General features: G+C 42.6%; 1 protein-coding gene across 2 annotated transcripts in view; it reads left to right on the forward strand.

The window, feature by feature from the left end:
* The window catches only part of RFX3 (regulatory factor X3), a 304,136-nt gene that overhangs the window by 119,831 nt on the left and 165,150 nt on the right, over positions 1-19,155 (forward strand). For both annotated transcript variants that reach the window (XM_056848647.1, XM_056848646.1), the window contains exon 2: positions 13,832-13,956. In XM_056848647.1, coding sequence (XP_056704625.1) covers positions 13,840-13,956 — 117 coding nt within the window. In that variant the 5' untranslated portion in view covers positions 13,832-13,839. The remainder of the gene's footprint in view (positions 1-13,831; positions 13,957-19,155) is intronic.

Consider the following 19,155-nt stretch of genomic DNA (forward strand, 5'->3'; position numbering starts at 1 on the left):
GCAGATTAGAAAAAGAATTGATTGTTGAAAAAATTGCCCGTTTTGTTTATGCAACAAACCCTTCTTTCCATTTGATTGAAAGTCCACACTTCATTAATATGGTTCAGTCACTGAGACCAGGATACAGTCCACCCAGCAGAGTAGATGTTGCAGGGAAACTGCTGGATAATGTGTATGACAGAGAAATGGAGCAATGTGCAACAGGTCTAGAGGGTAAAATTGCTAACCTAAGTCTTGATGGGTGGAGTAATGTCCACAATTATCCTGTTGTACGTGCTTGTATAAGAACAGAAGAAGGGAATGTCTTCCTTGCAGAAACAATTGATACGTCAGGAAATGCAGACACAGCAGAATATTTACAAGAAGTAGCAGCAAAAACTATAATAAAATGTGGACAAAAATTCAAATGTCTAGTACGCAGTTTGGTCACAGACAATGCTGAAAATGTATCCAAGATGAGAAGAAATTTAGAAGAGCATGAAGAGAATACAAAGCTAATAACATGGTTGCAGTGCTCATTTACTGCACCTCCGATCCCAAAACGTCAGTGTTCCAAAAATAAAGACTAATGTAATTGAAATTGCTAAATACTTCCATAACAATCATTTTGCAGCAGCAGCTCTGAAAAGAATGGGTGGAACCAAGTTAACACTCCCACAAGATGTTAGATGGAACTCTGTAGTGGACTGTTTTAAGCAGTAGATCAAGAATTGGTCTATTCTGATGACAGTTTGTAAACAAAATTGAGAGAAACTAGATGGCCTGTTTCGGCCCAAATACTCAACATTGGGCTTAAGAGAAATGTTGAACATATGCTGAGCATCCTGAAACCTATTTCTGAAGCTTTAAACAAAATACAGAAAAATAGCTGTTTTATTGCTGACGCTGTTGAAATCTGGAACTGAGTGAGCACTTCAAAACAGAACTGAACAATGACAGAATTAAATTACAAGCATTAAAAAAAAACAAATGGGACAAGCACTGTCTCCACCTCATTTTCTCGCAGATATTGTTGATATTCGTTACCAGGGTCAAATCTTAAGTGCTGAGGAAGAGGAGTTAGCTATGACATAAGTATCCAGCAATCATCAATCTGTAGTGCCAACTATTATAAACTTCAGAGCTAAGGGGGAACCATTCAAGAAATATATCTTTGCCGATGTTTTAATGAAAGTCACACCAATGAACTGGTGGAAGTCACTTATTAAGCACTTGGATTTCGAGACTGTTGAAGTAATGATTTCACTTAACACAGCAGTAGCTTCTTCTGCTGGCACAGAAAGAATATTTTCTTCCTTTGGACTCATTCATTCTAAATTGAGAAATCGTTTGGGACCCGATAAAGCAGGAAAGCTTGTTTTTCTTTTCCAGATTATGAACAAATAAGAAGATGAAGAAGAGTGACCTACAGACGTTTTAAGTTTTTCATATGTGGACCTGGCTAAAACCCGTTTTTTTTAAAAAAAAAATTGTTTAACCAAATCAGTTAACAAACATGGATGTTTATAAGAATACATATGCTGTAATGTTATTGTTTTAGTTAAATAAATTAGTTTAATAAATTTAAATTGTTATTATTAAGGTAATGATTATTTTTCGCCTTCTGCTAAAGTACAGCACAAAAGTTATCCAAAGATGAACAATTAACTTATTATACTGGAGATAGTTCACCTCACAATAATTTCATAATTATCTGTCTATGTATTTCTAATAGTATAACCAAATCAGTTATTTTTGATATAACTGTAAAAACTACTCTGAAAATTTATTATTCCAAAAATGAAACCTTCATCTGATTGTAAATATTAAGATTATACCAGCAAGAATGAGTCTTTCTGTAAAAAAAAACACGATTTAAATCAAGTCTTACCGAGTAGTGATTTAAATCGTGATTTAAATCATTAATTAAATTGGTTTGATTTAAATCAAATCCTCCTCCTTATGAGGTCTCATACTTCTCTACTTTTCACAGCTATTCACTTTAGATGTTTAATTAGCATTTTGTGTATTGTTATTGCTCAACCAAGAATTGTAAATGTGAATGTTTTGTTAATCCATATTTTGTTACTTTGAGGATTGGAAAAATGGAACTGCATGAAAATTTGATACAGCAAAAGGTATAATGTTTTGTCAAACTTGTAATGTTAGGCATGTTTGTGATTTATAGTGCAATCCTAAACCTTTCATAATTCATTGAAGTTAATGGACTTTAAAAAGTGTAACTCTGTTTAGAGTTCCACTTATAGGCAGTATAATGTAAACTTTAGATGCAACTCTATTCAGCCTTTCTCAGCTAAATTAATATTTGTGAAAGTGTTCCCCAGTGCTCATAAGGATTTTTATTGTTAGTCTTCATTGTTTATTAGCACCCATTTGCTTTAAAGTTAAGAATGATGAACTTTATACCAAGTTATTCGTCTGTAGTTAAAAGTCCCGTCCCCCCCACTTCCTGGTGGAAAAAGTCATTCTGGCCATTCACTGTAATTAGCTTCCCTTGCTTGCATATGATTGGTGAAGTTGGTTCACTTTTTAGTTTGAGATGTTTTCTATTTCTTTGGTGCAAAAAGAAATATTGGTGTACATGAAAGTAAATTACAGGCTTTTATTTTCTGTATCGAATTAAGAACCTGTAACAGCGTTCAGCGTAGACATTAAACTCTAGTGTTTAGAATAGATGTTTCTAAACTCTAGTGTTTAGAATAGCAAATTAGTTGCTGATGAAAGTGTTTGCTAAATATAGTTACTATTAAGATGGCATATTTGCCCTGTGTGATTTGCTAGGTAATTGATGTATCAGATTGTTAAACCATTCATTCTGGCATGTAAGCACAGAAGACAGAAGGATCCCTACTGTGCATTTTGAGCATATTAAATAAACCTGAACAAGTTTTGCAAAGAATGTTGGAGGAGAGGGAAAATTTGTAATAAAACATGTGTTCTAATCACTATTGGAAGAAATGCTAATCTTGTCACAATCAGCAGCTGGGTTACTGCAATATTCTTTTTCTCTCCTAGGGGTTAATTAGTTTTCTTTCAAAATATGGCCTATTTATCTGTAGATTCATATGATTCAACTAGTGCTGCTTGTACAAAGCAGATACGTTAACAGGCGGGTGTGTCCAACTGCTTAATTAGCTAGAATAAAAAGGTCCTTTGTAAAACAAGCATCTGTTGCTGGTGGCACACCTGACAGTCACATTAGGCAAGAATGGCTAGACTGAAGTTGGGTACATCTCTCCTGCAGTCATATACGGTTCGCTTACATATGGGCAGTATTATTATAAAACAGTAGGAGTTTATTTAACTTTTCAAAATAGATTAATGTGACTGTCTTTGTGTGATAAGCAAATATCACTTGGAAAAAGAGCACTATAAAAGAATTATACTAACAATTACTTAGAAGCCCGGAAGCAGCAGCAATAGCTGTGTGAAACAAGCACATGAAAAATGTTGAATATGCCACATTATTTCTGATTTCTACAGTATAATTCTCCTGTGCAGAACACCTCACATTTATTATTCTCAAAACAACTCTATTGCCATTTCACAGATGAGCATCTAGGCATGAAAGATGTTGATTTGTTCATAACCATCTATTATATTTATGGCTGAGTGATAATTTGAATCCACATTTAAATATAACACGCTGACTTTAGTATATATGTCTCTTGCTTATTTGTATCTCATCTTGATCATTTGTATAATTTGTATAATCTGCACAATTTGAACACCTGAAGAATTTGTCTGAAACATCCGATTTTGGAAGTATATCTGTAACACTTAGGTAGTTGTACAATGGCCTTTTATGCACAGGTTGTTCCCGTCGTAGTCACCCCCGACTATTTCAGGGCTTTGTTTTAATTATGCATGTATTTCCCAACCTTCAGAAGTCACCTTGCTCTCCCCTTGCATTTTCCCCATGTTCCCTGAGAGAGCCAGCGTGGTGTAGCGTTTAAGAGCAGTGGACTGTAATCTGGTGAACTGGGTTTGATTCCCCACTCCGCCACATGAGCCGCGGAGGCTAATCTCGTGAACTGGATTTGTTTACCCACTCCTAACACACGAAGCCAGCTGGGTGACCTTGGGCTAGTCACACTCTCTCAGCCCCACCTACCTCACAGGGTGTCTGTTGTGGGGAGGGGAAATGAAGGTGCTTGTAATTTGATTCTCCCTTAAGTGGCAGAGAAAGTTGGCATATAAAAACAAACTCTTCTTCTCACAAGTATGCAGAGAGGAAGGAAGAAGATTGTAAGCCAATGTGATTCTCCTTAAAAGGTAGAGAAAATCAGCATATAAAAACCAACTCTTCTTCTTCTTTTCATGATGCTGTTTTACCCTAAGTTTAAAGTCTGCCTCGATCCCAAATCGAAAGCTGGTCCTGTGCATACTTGTCATTTTGGGTTTTTCTCCCCATGCACATTCTTGCTTCTCTCTCCCACATTTCTGTGGGTCAGTTTCAGATCGACCAGAGAACGCTGAAATAACCACAAATGACCTATGTGGCTACTTATTTGGTTAGTTTCACAGTGAGTGTGGGTCCATTTTAGTTCTCGGTAGGATGGAACAGAATTGGGCTGATTTGCTGCCTTCCTCTTATATGCGTCCTCTTACAGGCCCTAAAGCACTGGTTCCCAACCGGGGGTCCACGGACCCCCAGGGGTCCGCGAGAACTAAATTAAGGTCTGCGAAACAAAGTTATAAACCCATAATAAATTAATATTTTCAATTAAAAGTTCTCTATTATAAAAAAATAGATTAAAATATTATTCTAAGTTTAATGTTTAACTAACAGTTATGATTAAAGTTTATTTTCAAATTTTCGGAATTTTTATTTTGAACCTTGGGGTCCCTGCACCGAACAAAAAAGTCCTAGTGGTCCCTGGTCAAAAAACGGTTGGGAACCACTGCCCTAAAGCCTTTTTTTTTTTTGCGAATACAAGACTACAGAAGGAACAATGAATGTCACAAATGATAGTGTAAGTGTTTTTATGGTCTTATGATCTCTGCATTGACTTGGGCAGAAACAAATTGGTTAGAAGGGTGGGGTATCCAGGCACCTCTCTGCTTTGGCTGTAAAATGGTCACTCGATTCAGATCAAATGAAAGAATCCTGCTGTGTGGGAGGTGGTGGGCTGGTGACATATTAAAAAAATATCACAACCAATTACAAAAGCAAAGTTTTCAGGTGGGGGGGACTCACACGTGGTTCAGAAGCTCCACATTTTTGCAGGGGATGCATAATTGATCACAAGGTTCTCCTGGAATTTATTTGGACCAAAAAGTCCCTGTGCATAGTGTTTTGAGAATTCGACTGCAAATACTGTGCAGTTAGAGAGCAGCAGATCCAGCGGAAACCATGCCAAGGTGTGACCCTTATGAAAAGCCAGCCATCATACACTCCACAGTTACAAATGTCTTAAATATTGGGTCATTTTATTCTGCATAGTGCATGTTTATAGTGGAGTTTAAAACTGAATCCCTATAAACTGCGATAGTCATATATAGTTGTCAAGCGGCATTAGAAGGAAACATGTTTGTTTTATACAAGAACCACATTTGGATTCGTATTTTAATGTAAAATTCTTGTGTATATGTGGCACTGATAATTTTAACTTAGTCGCAGTAAATTGTGGTTTTGAGCATAGAGTGTACTTTAGCAATATTAAGATTAGTTCAGAGAACCTCTCAGCCTTGTCTTTAATTTCCATTCAGTAGAAAACAGTACATAAGAACATAAGAAAGGCCCTGCTGGATCAGACCAAGGCCCATCAAGTCCAGCAGTCTGTTCACACAGTGGCCACCCAGGTGCCTCTAGGAAGCCACAAACAAGACGACTGCAGCAGCACCATCCTGCCTGTGTTCCACCACACCCAATATAATAGGCATGCTCCTCTGATACTAGAGAGAATAGGTATGCAGCATAACTAGTATCCATTCTAATAGCCATGAATACCCCTTTCCTCCATGAATATGTCCACTCCCTTCTTAAAGCCCTCCAAGCTGGCAGCCATCACCACATCCTGGGGCAGGGAGTTCCACAATTTAACTATGCTTTGTGTGACAAAATACTTCCTTTTATCTATTTTGAAACTCTCACCCTCCAGCTTCAGCAGATGACCCCTCGTTCTAGTATTATGGGAGAGGAAGAAAAACTTCTCCCTGTCCACTCTCCAAACCATGCATAATTTTATAGACCTCTATGTCTCCCCTTAGCCTCCTTCTTTCCAAGCTAAACAGCCCTAAGCATCTTAACCGCTCCCCATAGGACAGTTGCTCCAGTCCCCTAATCATTTTGGTTGCTCTTTTCTGCACCTTCTCAAGCTCTGTAATATCCTTTTTTAGGTGTGGTGGCCAGAACTGTACACAGTATTCCAAGTGTGGTCTCACCATGGATTTGTACAAGGGCAGTATGATATCAGCAGTTTTATTCTCTATTCCTTGTCTAATTATGGCCAGCATGGAATTTGCCTTTTTTACAGCAGCCACACACTGGGTTGACATCTTCATTGAGCTATCCACTACCACCCCAAGATCCCTTTCTTGGTCTGTTGCTGCCGGCACAGATCCCATCAGTGTATATGTGAACCATCGGTACTGTTTCCCTTAATATTTATATGAATTCCATGTTCTGCCAGTGGGGTGAGTTGGTGAAATCAATATTAGGAAATGTGGAAGGGAAAGCTTATTTGGTAATAGTATGTAATTGCTATAGCGTGCAGTACTTTTAGTAATTTTCTGTTTTTTAATATAACTCAAAAGTATACTTTATAGTCTCTTTGATTGACTTGGGCCTCCATCAAATTTTGATGGGCCCAACATGCGTGACCTGAAGAGGGCCAAGAAAACTCTAGAATTACACTGGCGGTGAGCGCGTATTGAATCTGATAGATTTTACTATAGAGCTCATTGGAATACCTCTATAGCAGTATTGATGGTGACAAAGAAATGTTACTACTCTGCTCCTATAGAATCAGCTAGTTCACAACCGCTCTGACCAGGATAGCCCAGGATAGCCTAATCTTGTCAGATTTCAGAAGATAAGAGTTGACCCTGGCAAGTATTTGGATGGGAGATCTCCAAGGAATATCAGGGTTATGATGTGGAGGCAGGCAATGGCAAACTATTGCTGAACGTCTCTTGCCTTGAAAACCCCCTCAGGGTTCGCTATAAGTCAGACGTGACTTGACGGCAAAAAAAAAAAAAAAAAGTCACAACCATCCCAATGGTTCAAGGTTTTTTGCTGATAAAATTTTGAGAATACATGTAAGGCAAACCAGAAGAAAGGCCTAATGCACAACCAGGCCTGTTTATGGATCATTCTGACCCAGTTTCCAAGATGGATGCCAACAAGATTCTGGGATCGGTGAAGGCCACTACTTGTACTCTGGATCCTTGTCCATCCTGGACGTTAAAATCATGTAAGGACTATATCAACAAATACTTACAGCCCATTCCTGAGCTGAGGTGTACGGGGACAGTGGGGAAGAGGTGCAGCGGTGCCTCTTCCTAAGCTGATTCCCGTACGCCATTAAACAAAAAAACAAAAAAAAAGTGTTTCGCGGCTTTTTTTTTGTTTAACTGGGGCCTTTTGCCCTATAGGGAACAGCGAGGCTGCGCCTGCTAAAAAGCAGGCACAGCACCGCCATTCCCGGTGCCGGCAGAAGTGGCCGAAAGGGGATAGGGAGCCGCCTAACCGGGGCTCCTTCCCCAGAATGCCCCCGGAATGTCCCCCCCTGCGCTGGCGTGGCCTCTCCACGCTGTTGCTGGCGCCACGAAGAGGATGCTGGCGGAGGGGGTAGGTGTGGTCACATGGCGCTCGGCCACCGCCGGGACTGGCCTCGCCACCTGCGTGAATGCGTGTAATGCATGTAATTAACCTGAAGCTCCATTAATGGTGAGCGATGTGGGGAAAACTATGTTCCTGTATGTGATCTTGCAGCATTACAAGGGGGGTCCCCAAATTTTTGTAAAAGCCTTAGTAGACTCTGGTTGTGCTCGTACCTTGATTAATGAAGACACCTTCAAAGCCTTAAAAGTAAAGGCGGTGCCACTACCCCAACCCCTCCAGTTCGCCCAGATGGATGGCAGTGACTTTATGGGGGGGGGGAGTTGATCGACGCACTGGCAGAGTAGTCATGGGAGTGGGCCATCACTGGGAACAATTACACTTCACTATAGCACCAAGCATTTGTTACGCAGTGGTGCTGGGGGCAAATTGGCTATGCGGGCACAGTCCCACTATTGACTGGGCAGCCAAAACGATTGAGCTTGCCCAGCCGCAGTGTGACCGCCATCGGAGAGAGGTAGCAGTTAGGATACCTGCTATGGCGGCGGAGCCCAGCAATACATCCAGCTCCCCATTTTGCCTCCCGAATACTTGGACTTTGCTGATGTATTTGATGTAAAGGAGTGTGATGTTCTACACACATCCCCATCGCAGGGGTGCTATTGAAGTGGTGGGGGAGGGCAAGTTGCCCAAGAGTAAAATCTACCCAATGAGCCCCAAAGAGAAGTCTGTACTCAGGGACTTTTTAGACAAAAACCTGGCTCGGGGATTCATCCGGCCCTCCACGGCGCCTTGTTGCGCCCCTGCCTTTTTTGTGCGGAAGAAGGGTGATCTACGCTTGTGCATAGACTTTCGCAAACTCAATGCGGTCACCCAAACTAATGCCTACCCCATCCCCCTGATCTCGGATTTATTGAGCCAGCTACAAAGGGGGCACATTTTCACCAAACTAGATTTGGTTGAAGCGTATTATTGTGTAAGGATTCGGGAGGGGGATGAGCCTTTGACTGCCTTTTCCAGCTGTTTTGGGATGTTTGAGTACCTAGTGATGCCTTTTGGATTAAAAGGAGCTCCTAGTGTCTTCATGCAATTAATTAATGAAATCCTTCATGACCTCTTGTTCAAAGGAGTGGTGGTCAACTTAGATGACATTCTTATTTACTCCAGAACTTATACAGAGCATGTTGTTTTGGTCAAAGAAATGCTACGACGCCTCAGAGAAAATCAACTCTATGCTAAAGTGTCCAAGTGCGAGTTCCACAGAGACCATCTGACTTACCTGGGTTACGTAATCTCACACCAGGGACTAACTGTGGATCCTGAAAAGGTGCAAGCAGTGGTGAACTGGGAACCACCCCTAACCCGTAAGCAAGTGCAGCAATTCCTTGGGTTCGCTAATTTTTACAGGGGATTTCTCCACAGTTTTGCACAAATTGCGTTGCCTATCACCGACCTTTTAAAGACCAAGGGGAAGGGAAGTGCAGCTACTCAGCCATCCGCTCGGGTAGAATGGACACCAGAGTGTCAAAAAGCCTTTGAGAATCTAAAATGGTTTTTTACTACGGAGCCCGTGCTAAAGCATCCAGACTGTGGGCAGCCATTTATTGTCCAGGTAGATGCTTCTTAAGTAGCCATGGGAGGGGCCCTACTGCAGCTGGGGAAAGACGGCCAGTTGCACCCGTGTGCCTATTTTTCACGGAAGTTCTCCCAATCCCAGCTAAACTGGCCCATTTGGGAAAAGGAAGCGGCAGCAAGGGTGGAGGGACCGCAGGTCAAGCACACTTTAACAGTGTGGGATCTGGTTTTTCTCTCCACCAAAAACCTGCGGTCCCTCCACCCTTGCAAAAAAACTCAGTGAAAAGTACTTGGGGCCTTTTCCCATCTCTTGAATCATTAATAAAGTAACGGTGGAACTTCGCCTCCCCAAATCTTTGAGGAGGATCCATCCGGTTTTTCATGTAAGTCTTTTAAACCAACATGTGCCCTCGCTCAAGTGGCATCCAGAAAACCCTCTGGAGATTCCTAGGATGGTGGGAGGGGAGGAGCACTTCAAGGTTTCCAAAATCCTCGATTCCTGTATACACCAGGGAATGCTTCAATACTTAGTCCGTTGGAAACCCTTTGGTCCTGCCTATGATGAATGGGTAGCTCAACATCATGTTTCAGCGCCCCGGCTTACCCGCCAGTTCCATGCGTCATATCTGGACAAGCCCTTCCCGACTGACATGGGAGAAGGGAGGCCTTAGGAGGGGCAGAATGTCAGGCACCGGCCTGGGAAAGACACCCAGTGGTAAGACCAGGTGGTGTTTCAAGGCCTAGCTGTTGTTCAGTACTGATTCTGTTTAGTCTTTGATCATGGGAATGAGTGCTATCTTTCCTTGTGGGTTGCCCTAGCAACCTGTGGTTACCCTGAAGTTTCACTTTCTTGTTATATCTCTCATGCCTTTAGAATTCCCCCCCCCCCCCATTAGTGTCCTTGCCAAGTTTCAAGTCGGTTTCTGTAACTCACTGGATTTTCTTAATAAACCAGCTTTATTCAGCCTGGAAGTTTGTTTGTGGGATTTGTCTGGTGAGCCCAGAGCTGACAGGTTGATTATCATCAATATGCAGATGATGCCCAGATCTATATGTACTTATCCAAGTCTCCCAGTGATGGGGTGGAGGTCGTAACCATTGCCTTGTTGCTGTGATAAATTGGCGAAGAGCAAACAAACAAACGAAAACCTGAAAAGACAGAGGTAATGTTGGTTTGGAAGGCAGAGATATTGAAGGACATTGTGCTCCCCACTTTTGATGAAGTTCAGCTGACTCAGTTATGAGCTTTGGGGTTATACTGGACCCAATGTTATTGCTGGAGAAGTAAGTTAATGCACCTCCAAAAAAGGCTTTCTCCCAACTTAGTCTGTTGGAAACACTTTGGTCCTGCCTGTATGATGGCCCCTTACCTTGATACAGCTGATCTGGTCACCTGGATCCATGCCACAGTGACATCCAGACTAGACTATTATAGTGCACTGTACCTTGGTCTTCCCCCAAAATTAATTCAGAAACTCCAGTTGGCGCAGAATGCTGCAGCTTGGCTATTATTGGGAGCTAGATGGAGCATGCATATTACTCCCATTGTTTAATCACTCCACTGGCTGCCCATCAGTTACCAGTCTCAGTTTAAGCTATTGGCTACCACATTCACAGCCCTTCATGGCCTTGGACCCTCCTATTCGCAAGGCCACCTCTCCCCCTATGCACCACCATGACAGCTTTGCTTATTTGAGCAAGGTCTTCTGCAGGTGCCAACCTGCAAATGGGCAAAGTCAACAACTGCCCGTACACTTGCCTTCTCTGTTGTGGCTCCGCCATATTGAATGGCCTGCCTGAGGAGGCCAGGAAGGCTCCCACTCCCCTAGCTTTCTGCAAACTGTACAAAACTGAATTATTCAAGAATGCTTTTCTACGCAGGCAATAGAGTTGCACTGTACTAAATGATTCTTAAAGTTACTTAGATAAATTATTAGAGACTGTGGTCTATAGTACTGTGTCTAGCTTACTGAAGCTAGGATCCTTCTATGTACTTTTTGTATCATTTAATGTGTCATGTTAAGACTTATGCTTTGCTTCTGTTTTTACATTTCTGGTTGGTTTTACAACTCTAATCCTATTGTACTGTTTATTGAATACCCCATTTCGTCGATTGTATTGACTCACTCTGTGTAATCTGCCTTGAGTTCAAGTGAGAAAGGCAGACTGTAAATGACGTAAATAAAAACAAAGCAAAGCAAAATAAAGTATGCTTTCAGGATTGCTGTGGTACAACAATATTTAACTTGAAATTATTTTAGCCTGTAATGCCGTTTCCCAGAGATCATAGCACAATTCATAGTTAATGACAATTTCAGTTGTAATGGGCAATGATGTGGGTTTTCTGCAATTTGAATTCTAATATGCTTAAATAGTCATCTGATTTGGGAAGTTTGATTTCAGTTTAGCAAACAAAAAATTGTGATGCCATGGTAATTTATGTACTACATAAATATTCAGTCTTCTTTTCCCCGATAGTGAAAAGTAGTTGAATATTTGATTAAGAAAAATATTTAATAAAGTGCATAATACGGTACATGAGTAAAATTTTGCATACATGATATCTACTAGCAGTCATGTCAAATTAGGTTAACTATTTTGAAACTGCTTAGTTTTACTGGATTTCCATTAAACGGGTTTCTATGAAACCGAGATGGCCGGCATTGGCATTATTCATTACATAATAAAATATCTTTGAGATAACATCATCTTCTGTCTTCAGTGTGGGCCTCTTCCTTAATCTCTGTAATGTTGTCCTAGTTGCCCAGCTGTCTGCTGTTATATTTAAGCAAACGTTTCACCCTGCCTTTCCTAACTTCCTTTTGTGTTCTGTTCTGTTCCCATTCCTTTCTAATATGGTTCAATTTGGGTATACTGTAAGCCTGCATATGGAATGTGTCATCTTTAAGATGGTGTTGATCACCCAGAACATATAGCTTTAAGAATTATAATAAGTTTGTATATGGTCACAGACTTATTGTAAGATTATCAAAAAGTTCTCTACTGTGGTCTTGATGTAGTTTCATATCCTCACCAAATCACATGTAGTAACAACTGGTACTGTTTCAACCTGATGGAGTCAGAAATTTGGACAAAGGACAGAATTCCATAGGCTTTCTGTTTATCATCTGGTATCACCAGTCATAGCTAAGTTGTTTGTTGTTGTGTGGCAGTACACTTTGTACTTTTTAGAAAGATGATACAATTTCTAAAATTATTTTTCAAGTGCCATCTAAAATTTTGCTATCAATGAGCTGAAATAATTTTTTATTATCTATTGTATGTACTTGAAAAAGAAACTGAAGTATGTCATTTATTTGTACCTCTTTTTGCATTAACTGATGAGTTTCTATCAGTAATTTCAGGAAACTGTATTGGTCCATGGGGGCGGAGGAGTAGCTATGTAATGCTTTTTTCTAGGACCTACAAAACTGTCCATTTTGTGAAATTTCATTTGGTCCTAAAAGAAGGTATTGCACTGCTGCTGTGTTTGGATTTTTTTTCTTTCAGCAAGTTTATGCTTGCAATAGCATTTCTGTAGAGGATTAAAAACTCTGGATTTATACTAAGCCAAATCCAATGCTAATAGCATGATTTCTGATTCCAAGTGTGCTTGATGGCGAAGTGGCCTTGATATTGAGGATTTATTTAAAAAATCAGTGATAATACAAAAGAAGGGTAGTACAATTTAAATAGAAAATGAACATTAAGGAGAAGGAAGGGAAATAAAGAACACTAATATGTAGATATGCAGAATACAAACATTTTAGCTTCAGGCCAGGCTAACGGTCAGAGACAGCCCTATTGATTTTAGTTGACAACTTCTGCCTGAATGTAAACAAAGGTTGTGCCTCTTTGTTGCTCCTACTGGACCTATCTGCAATCTCTGATACAGTGGATCACTCCTTTCTTTGCAGGCCTGGTCAGGATCTTTGTTCGTCTCAGCAATGTCTGTTGTCTGTCCCTTCTGTGAAGGAAGTGAAAACAGCTACAGCCTGTGCAAGGGTTTTTTTTTTCTGTAGTGGCCCCACTTCTTTAGAATGGGCTGCCATGTGAGGTGAAGACTACTTCATGTTAGCTCTTTCTCAGGAGATCCTGCAAAGCAGAGCACTTTCATAGACCTCTTCGTAGGTTTTAGATATTTGATACTCTCACATTTAGTTCAGGTAAATGTTTTTTGTGGAATTTGTATTTAATACTATTGTAAACTGCTTTGAGCCCAATGACAGTAAATTAATATATACACATTGTGGAATATAGCAATAGATGAGAGAGAGCAAATACAGAGGGGCCAAACCATTAAATGAGAAAGTAATAGCTTGCTGTCGTTATTTTTTAAAAGAGAATGAACAGTAAAGAGGGGTGACATGGCCAACATGTTGTGTTATATGAAAAACCTGAACAGCAGAATTCTGAAAAGTTAATACTAGTACCAGTGACCAGAAATGTTAAAATTTTACATTTATACAGAAGCCGCAATGCAGACATCAGAGACTGGGTCGGACACAGGTTCAACAGTGACTTTACAGACTTCTGTAGCTGGCCAAGCAGCCGTGCCCACACAAGTGGTTCAGCAGTTACCAGTACAGCAACAGGTAGGTCATTGTTAGTTTTGAATAAAATAATTTTTAAAAAACCTCCCTCCCTCCTTCTCTTATTGTAATCTAGCCCTCTTTAATAAGGCTGACACAAAGAGTTCAGTTTCTTTAATGTTGCTCAGATTAAAGCAGCTATATAAAACATCCTTACAAACAATTGTAATTTTTGATCTTTTGGACTTTTAAATTTTTAATTTTTGTGAGGGAATTGATAATTTTTACAACTTCCAATATTTCAGTAAATGTAAAGAATTTTGTAGTACTTCTTTAGCTATGGTTTTGCTTGTACCACAATATGTAACTGCTGTATAATATGCTAGCTTTTTATCAAGACTGCATTTTTTGTTAAATGGCCATAGCAATGTTCAGTTTAAATTCTTGTCCAAAAGAATTTATTTCTAAAGTAAAAAAACTGACACACACCCCCAAAGAATAATGAGTTCTATGGCCATAACAGACTGACAGGAGTTCATAGTTTGAACAGGGTTTCAAATAGGGCAGTTGAGCTTGTGAGTCCAGCAAGGGAGGTCAAGGAGGAGCAGGAGAGAACTTCTGTAGTTCGAGTTTCTTGAGACAGGACATACAAGCTCCATATCAGCAAGGAGGGTGGTGTGCTGCTGTATCCTTCCTTCCATGGAAAGCCTCACAAATTCAGGTAAGCTCCCTATTCCTCCCTAAAACACCTTTAAATGCCTAAACGAGTTAAGAAGGTAGAAAGACAGTAGGAGAGGGGGACTATTCATTGTTTTGCAGGGAGTGCCACATGTATGATTTATCTACCCATTGGGTGGAAATTGTGGGCGTGTGCTCGATGCATGGAGCTCTTGGCTCTCAGGGAGCAGGTTCATTCCTTTGAGGCTAGGTTTACTGACCTGGAGAAGCTGAGGCATGCAAAAAGAGAATTTGAGGAACAGATTGCTAAAAGCATCAAGACAAACAATAAACATTTCTTTAAATATATCTGGAGCAGGAAACCAGCCAGAGAAGCAGTTGGGTGTTTGGATGACCAAGGAATTAAGGGATTGCTAAAGGAAGATGAGATGATTGAGTAGCTTATTGAATTTCTTTGCATCTGTGGTCACTGTGGAAAGTGTGGGGCATGTACCAGAGCCACAGCCACTGTTTTCATGAAGGGAGTCTGAAGAACTCAGTCAAATTGAGGTGAAGATATGAAGTTTTAGACCTAATGGGGAAATTAAAAACCAATAAGTCTCCAGGTTCTGATGGCATACACACGAGAGTTCTTAGCGAACTCAAATGTGAGACAATTGATGTACTAACCTGTATATGTAACCTACCACTAAATACAGCCACTGTACCAGAAGAGACTAGCAAATGTTACCCCGATTTTTAAAAAGGGGTCCAGAAAGGAACCAGAAAATTACAGGCCAGCTAGCCTAACCTCTGTCCCAGGCAAATTAGTAGAAAATGTAATTAAAAATAGAATTATTAGGCACAAAGAGGAATAAAGCCTGCTGGCTTCTGCAAAAGGAAATCTTGCCTTACCGACCTTTTGGAGTTCTTTGAGAAAGTGAACAAGCATGTAAACAATGGTGAACTGATAGACATTATATACTTGGACTTTCAAAAGGCTTTTGACAAGGTACCTCACCAAAGACTCTTGAGTAAATTTAGCAGTCAAGAGGACAGGTTCTCTTATGGATTAAAAATTGGTTAAATGACAGAAAGCAAAGAATAGGAATAAATGGACAGTTCTCTCAATGGAGGGAAGTAAGCAATGTGGTCCCACAGGAATTGATATGGGGGCCGGTACTATTTAATTTGTTCATAAATGATCTGGAATTGGGGGTGAACTGGGGGTCCCTGCACGACCATGGTGCTGTTTAAAAAGTGCGAGTCGTGCGGTTTCAAGATGGCAAAATCAGATGAGCACGAGGACTGCCTCCTTTGCTTGGGTGAAGGCCGCATACCATCGACCTGCCCCTCCTGTGCTCTTTTCACTCTGATTGCCCACAAGGACTGTCAGTTACAACTTAAGGCCATGCTCTGGGAGAGGGCTATGAAGTTCCGGGGGGGGGGCAGGATGCCGGGGGGGGGATCTAAAGCCCCAGCATCATCCATGCCTCTGCCCCAGTCCACCAAGGTCCTGGGGTCGGGTTCCAGCTCGAAGCGCTCTGGATCAGATCTACCAGAGGCCTCTTCCAAAAAGAAGAAAAAGCATGCTTCATCGGGCTCCAAACACTCCAAAAATCAAGCCCAAAGCCTGCAACTTGTGGGCCAGTGGCTCCGTCGACCTTGAAAAGGGCAATGTCTCCTAGAGGTTCGTCGACCCCGATCGTTCATGATCAAAGCCCATCGCCCCCGAAGGGGATGATTCCAGCAAGCCAGATCGACGCTGACCTTGTGTTGGTGCTTGCTCCCGTGGTTTGCCTGAGTCTGCTGCACCTTCCGTTGGAACCCGGGGCCGTCAGTTCCGCACAGGGAGCTCCTCCTTCGACACCAGGCATGGTCCAGCCCTCCACGTCCGGAGAGCGGGAGTCTCGACTCCGACAATGTTCGCCTCAACAAAGGGAGCGCCATGATTCCCCTCCTTCTTGACCCCGTGAGCGAGAGCGTTGAGATTCGTCCAACCGAAAACCCAGAACACCATCTCCTTCAGGCAGCAGCTCCAAGATGTTTTCGTCATCAGAAGAAGACACTATCAATGCCGCTCAGGGACAGTTCAATCCCGACAAACTCTTGGATGCCCCGGCTGGGGCGTGCCCTGATCAACATTTTTCGGACTTCTGCGGTTGCGAGGCTGATCGGGCTTGTGCCCATTGAGGCCTGTACCCCCCCCCCCGGGGGTTCTGCCAATATGAGATGCAGGCATGGGCTCAGGGTGACTCAGCTATGTCCCATCTCATCAGCGTCGAGAGCCCACAGTGCCCAACAGGTCACAGCATCACTCAGACCCGATCCAGAACTCCCCTTCGGAGTCAGAGGAAAGGTATTCAGAATCGGGGCATGCCTCGATCCCATCACCCAATGACCTGGTGTGGGATCCTTCGCCTATCTCCCCCATGAAAGATACGAAGGCGAACTCAGAATTGCTGTCTCGCCTAGCCAAAGCGCTCGGGATCGAGGTCAACGCTTTGGACCTGATCCCTGATGACCCCACCATGGGAGTCCTATTCTCTTCGGACTCGGGTCTGGTGGAGTTCCCATGGGTGAAGGGTATCCTCCACCTGACCTTGCAGGGCTGCACTATTTAGCCTTACCTTGATGATTGGCTTCTGGTTGGAGACTCTTGTCAGATATTGGCTGCACAAGTTTCCCTCCAGAGATTAGGCCTGTGGTTAACCTCACCAAATCCAGATTGACTTCTTCTCGATCGATTGATTTTATTGGTGCGGTGTTGAACTCCATTAAGGGCAGGGCCTTCCTGCCCCATTCTAGAGCAAATTCGATTGTTTGTTTGGCCTCCCAGTTCATGTCCTGCAGGTACCAACTGGCTGTAAGGGTACAAAAGCTTTTAGGCCTTATGGCTTCCACCACAGCTGTGGTTCCATTAGCCAGACTCAATATGAGAACATTGCAAAATTGGTTTATTCGTAATTGTGAAATTAATCAGGACCCTCAATAGCACATACTGTCTATTCCCCGCACCATCACCAGATCCCTCCGCTGGTGGACGGATCCCAATAACCTTCTGAAAGGAATGCAGTTTGGGGTCCAATCTCATGACTTTCAGTTGTTCACGAACGCCTCCCTTGGGGACTGGGGGGTGCACTGCCAAGAACTATCTAACGGGGAGATGGTCTAGTTCAGGATCTAAGATGCATATTAACGTATTGGAGCTCAGGGCAGTGAGATACGCTCTCGCTTCTTTTTCAGAACTTCTCACCGGTTCCAGCGTCGTGGTGGCCACCGACAACACGGCCAAAAAGTATTACCTGTCCAAACAGGGAGGCACTGGTTCCATAGCCCTTTGCTGAGAGGCCATGCTCACATGGGAATGGGCTGTTGCCCACGATGTGCCCCTCTCTGCCATACACATCGCCGGGGTTTCCAATGGGGGTGCAGATGCCCTCAGTCGGGATGCCACCTCACAACATGAGTGGTCCATACGGGACATGTACCTCATCCCTGTCTTTGCCCAATGGGGTGTCCCCAGCATAGATTTATTTGCTACCTCCAGCAAAAACAAATGCCCCATTTTTTTTGTTCCAGGGCGGCAGGGGATCCAGGCTCCATAGGAGACGCCTTTCAGGTCCACTGGGGAGATGGCCTCAGGTACGCTTTTCCACCGTTCCCCCTACTGGGGAGAACCATGGCAAAGATACACCAAGATCGGGCCTGCATCATCCTGATTGAACCATATGGCCCAAGCGTTCCTGGTTCCCTCTACTGTGGAAGTTGGTGCGCGGCCACTTCCTACCCCTCCCCCCGAAGGAGGACCTCCTGATGATGGGCAGTGTTTGCCATCACGACATGCCCTCCCTACACCTGATTGCCTGGCGCATCCTACAGTAGATCAGTGGTCTGATAGGGTGGCCGAGGTCCTGCTTTCTTTTAGAAAACCGTCCACTAGATGGTCATATAATGCCAAGTGGACTCGCTTCTCTACTTGGGCGAGTGCCAAGCGTTCGCCCCGGACTCATGTTCATTAGCAAAGATTTTTGATTACCTGTTGACCCTCAAGGATGAAGGGCTGTCCAACTTGCTCATCAAAGTGCATCTGGCAGCCATCTTGGCTTTCCACATGAGTATCGACTCGGGTTCTTTATTCTCCCACCCTCAGTACAAAAGATTCCTTAAAGTTGAATAATCTGTACCCACCAGAGAAGCCCCCAGTGGCACAATGGAGTCTGTCCCTGGTTCTGGCTCAATTGATGTGGAAGCCTTTTGAGTCGATTGCTTCCTGCCCACTGGACCTCCTGTCTTATAAGACAGCCTTCCTGGTGGCCATTACTTTAGCCCATAGGGTTGGGGACCTGAGGGCGTTGCGGCACGATGCCTCTTTTACCAAATTCCACAGGGACAAGGTGGTCCTGAGACCTAGCCTGGATCATTTGCCCAAGACCGTGTCCAGTTTTCACGTCCCAAGATATTGTTTCACCTGTATTTTATCCTGACCCACAATCTCAAACTGATAGGTCGTTACATATGTTAGATGTCAGGAGAGCCCTGTTATTTTATCTAGACCGCACACGACAATTTAGACAGGATACGTCTTTATTTGTGTGTTTTGCC

This window comes from Euleptes europaea, chromosome 4 (assembly GCF_029931775.1).
Source record: "Euleptes europaea isolate rEulEur1 chromosome 4, rEulEur1.hap1, whole genome shotgun sequence".
In the NCBI taxonomy this organism is placed as follows: Eukaryota; Metazoa; Chordata; class Lepidosauria; order Squamata; family Sphaerodactylidae; genus Euleptes; species Euleptes europaea.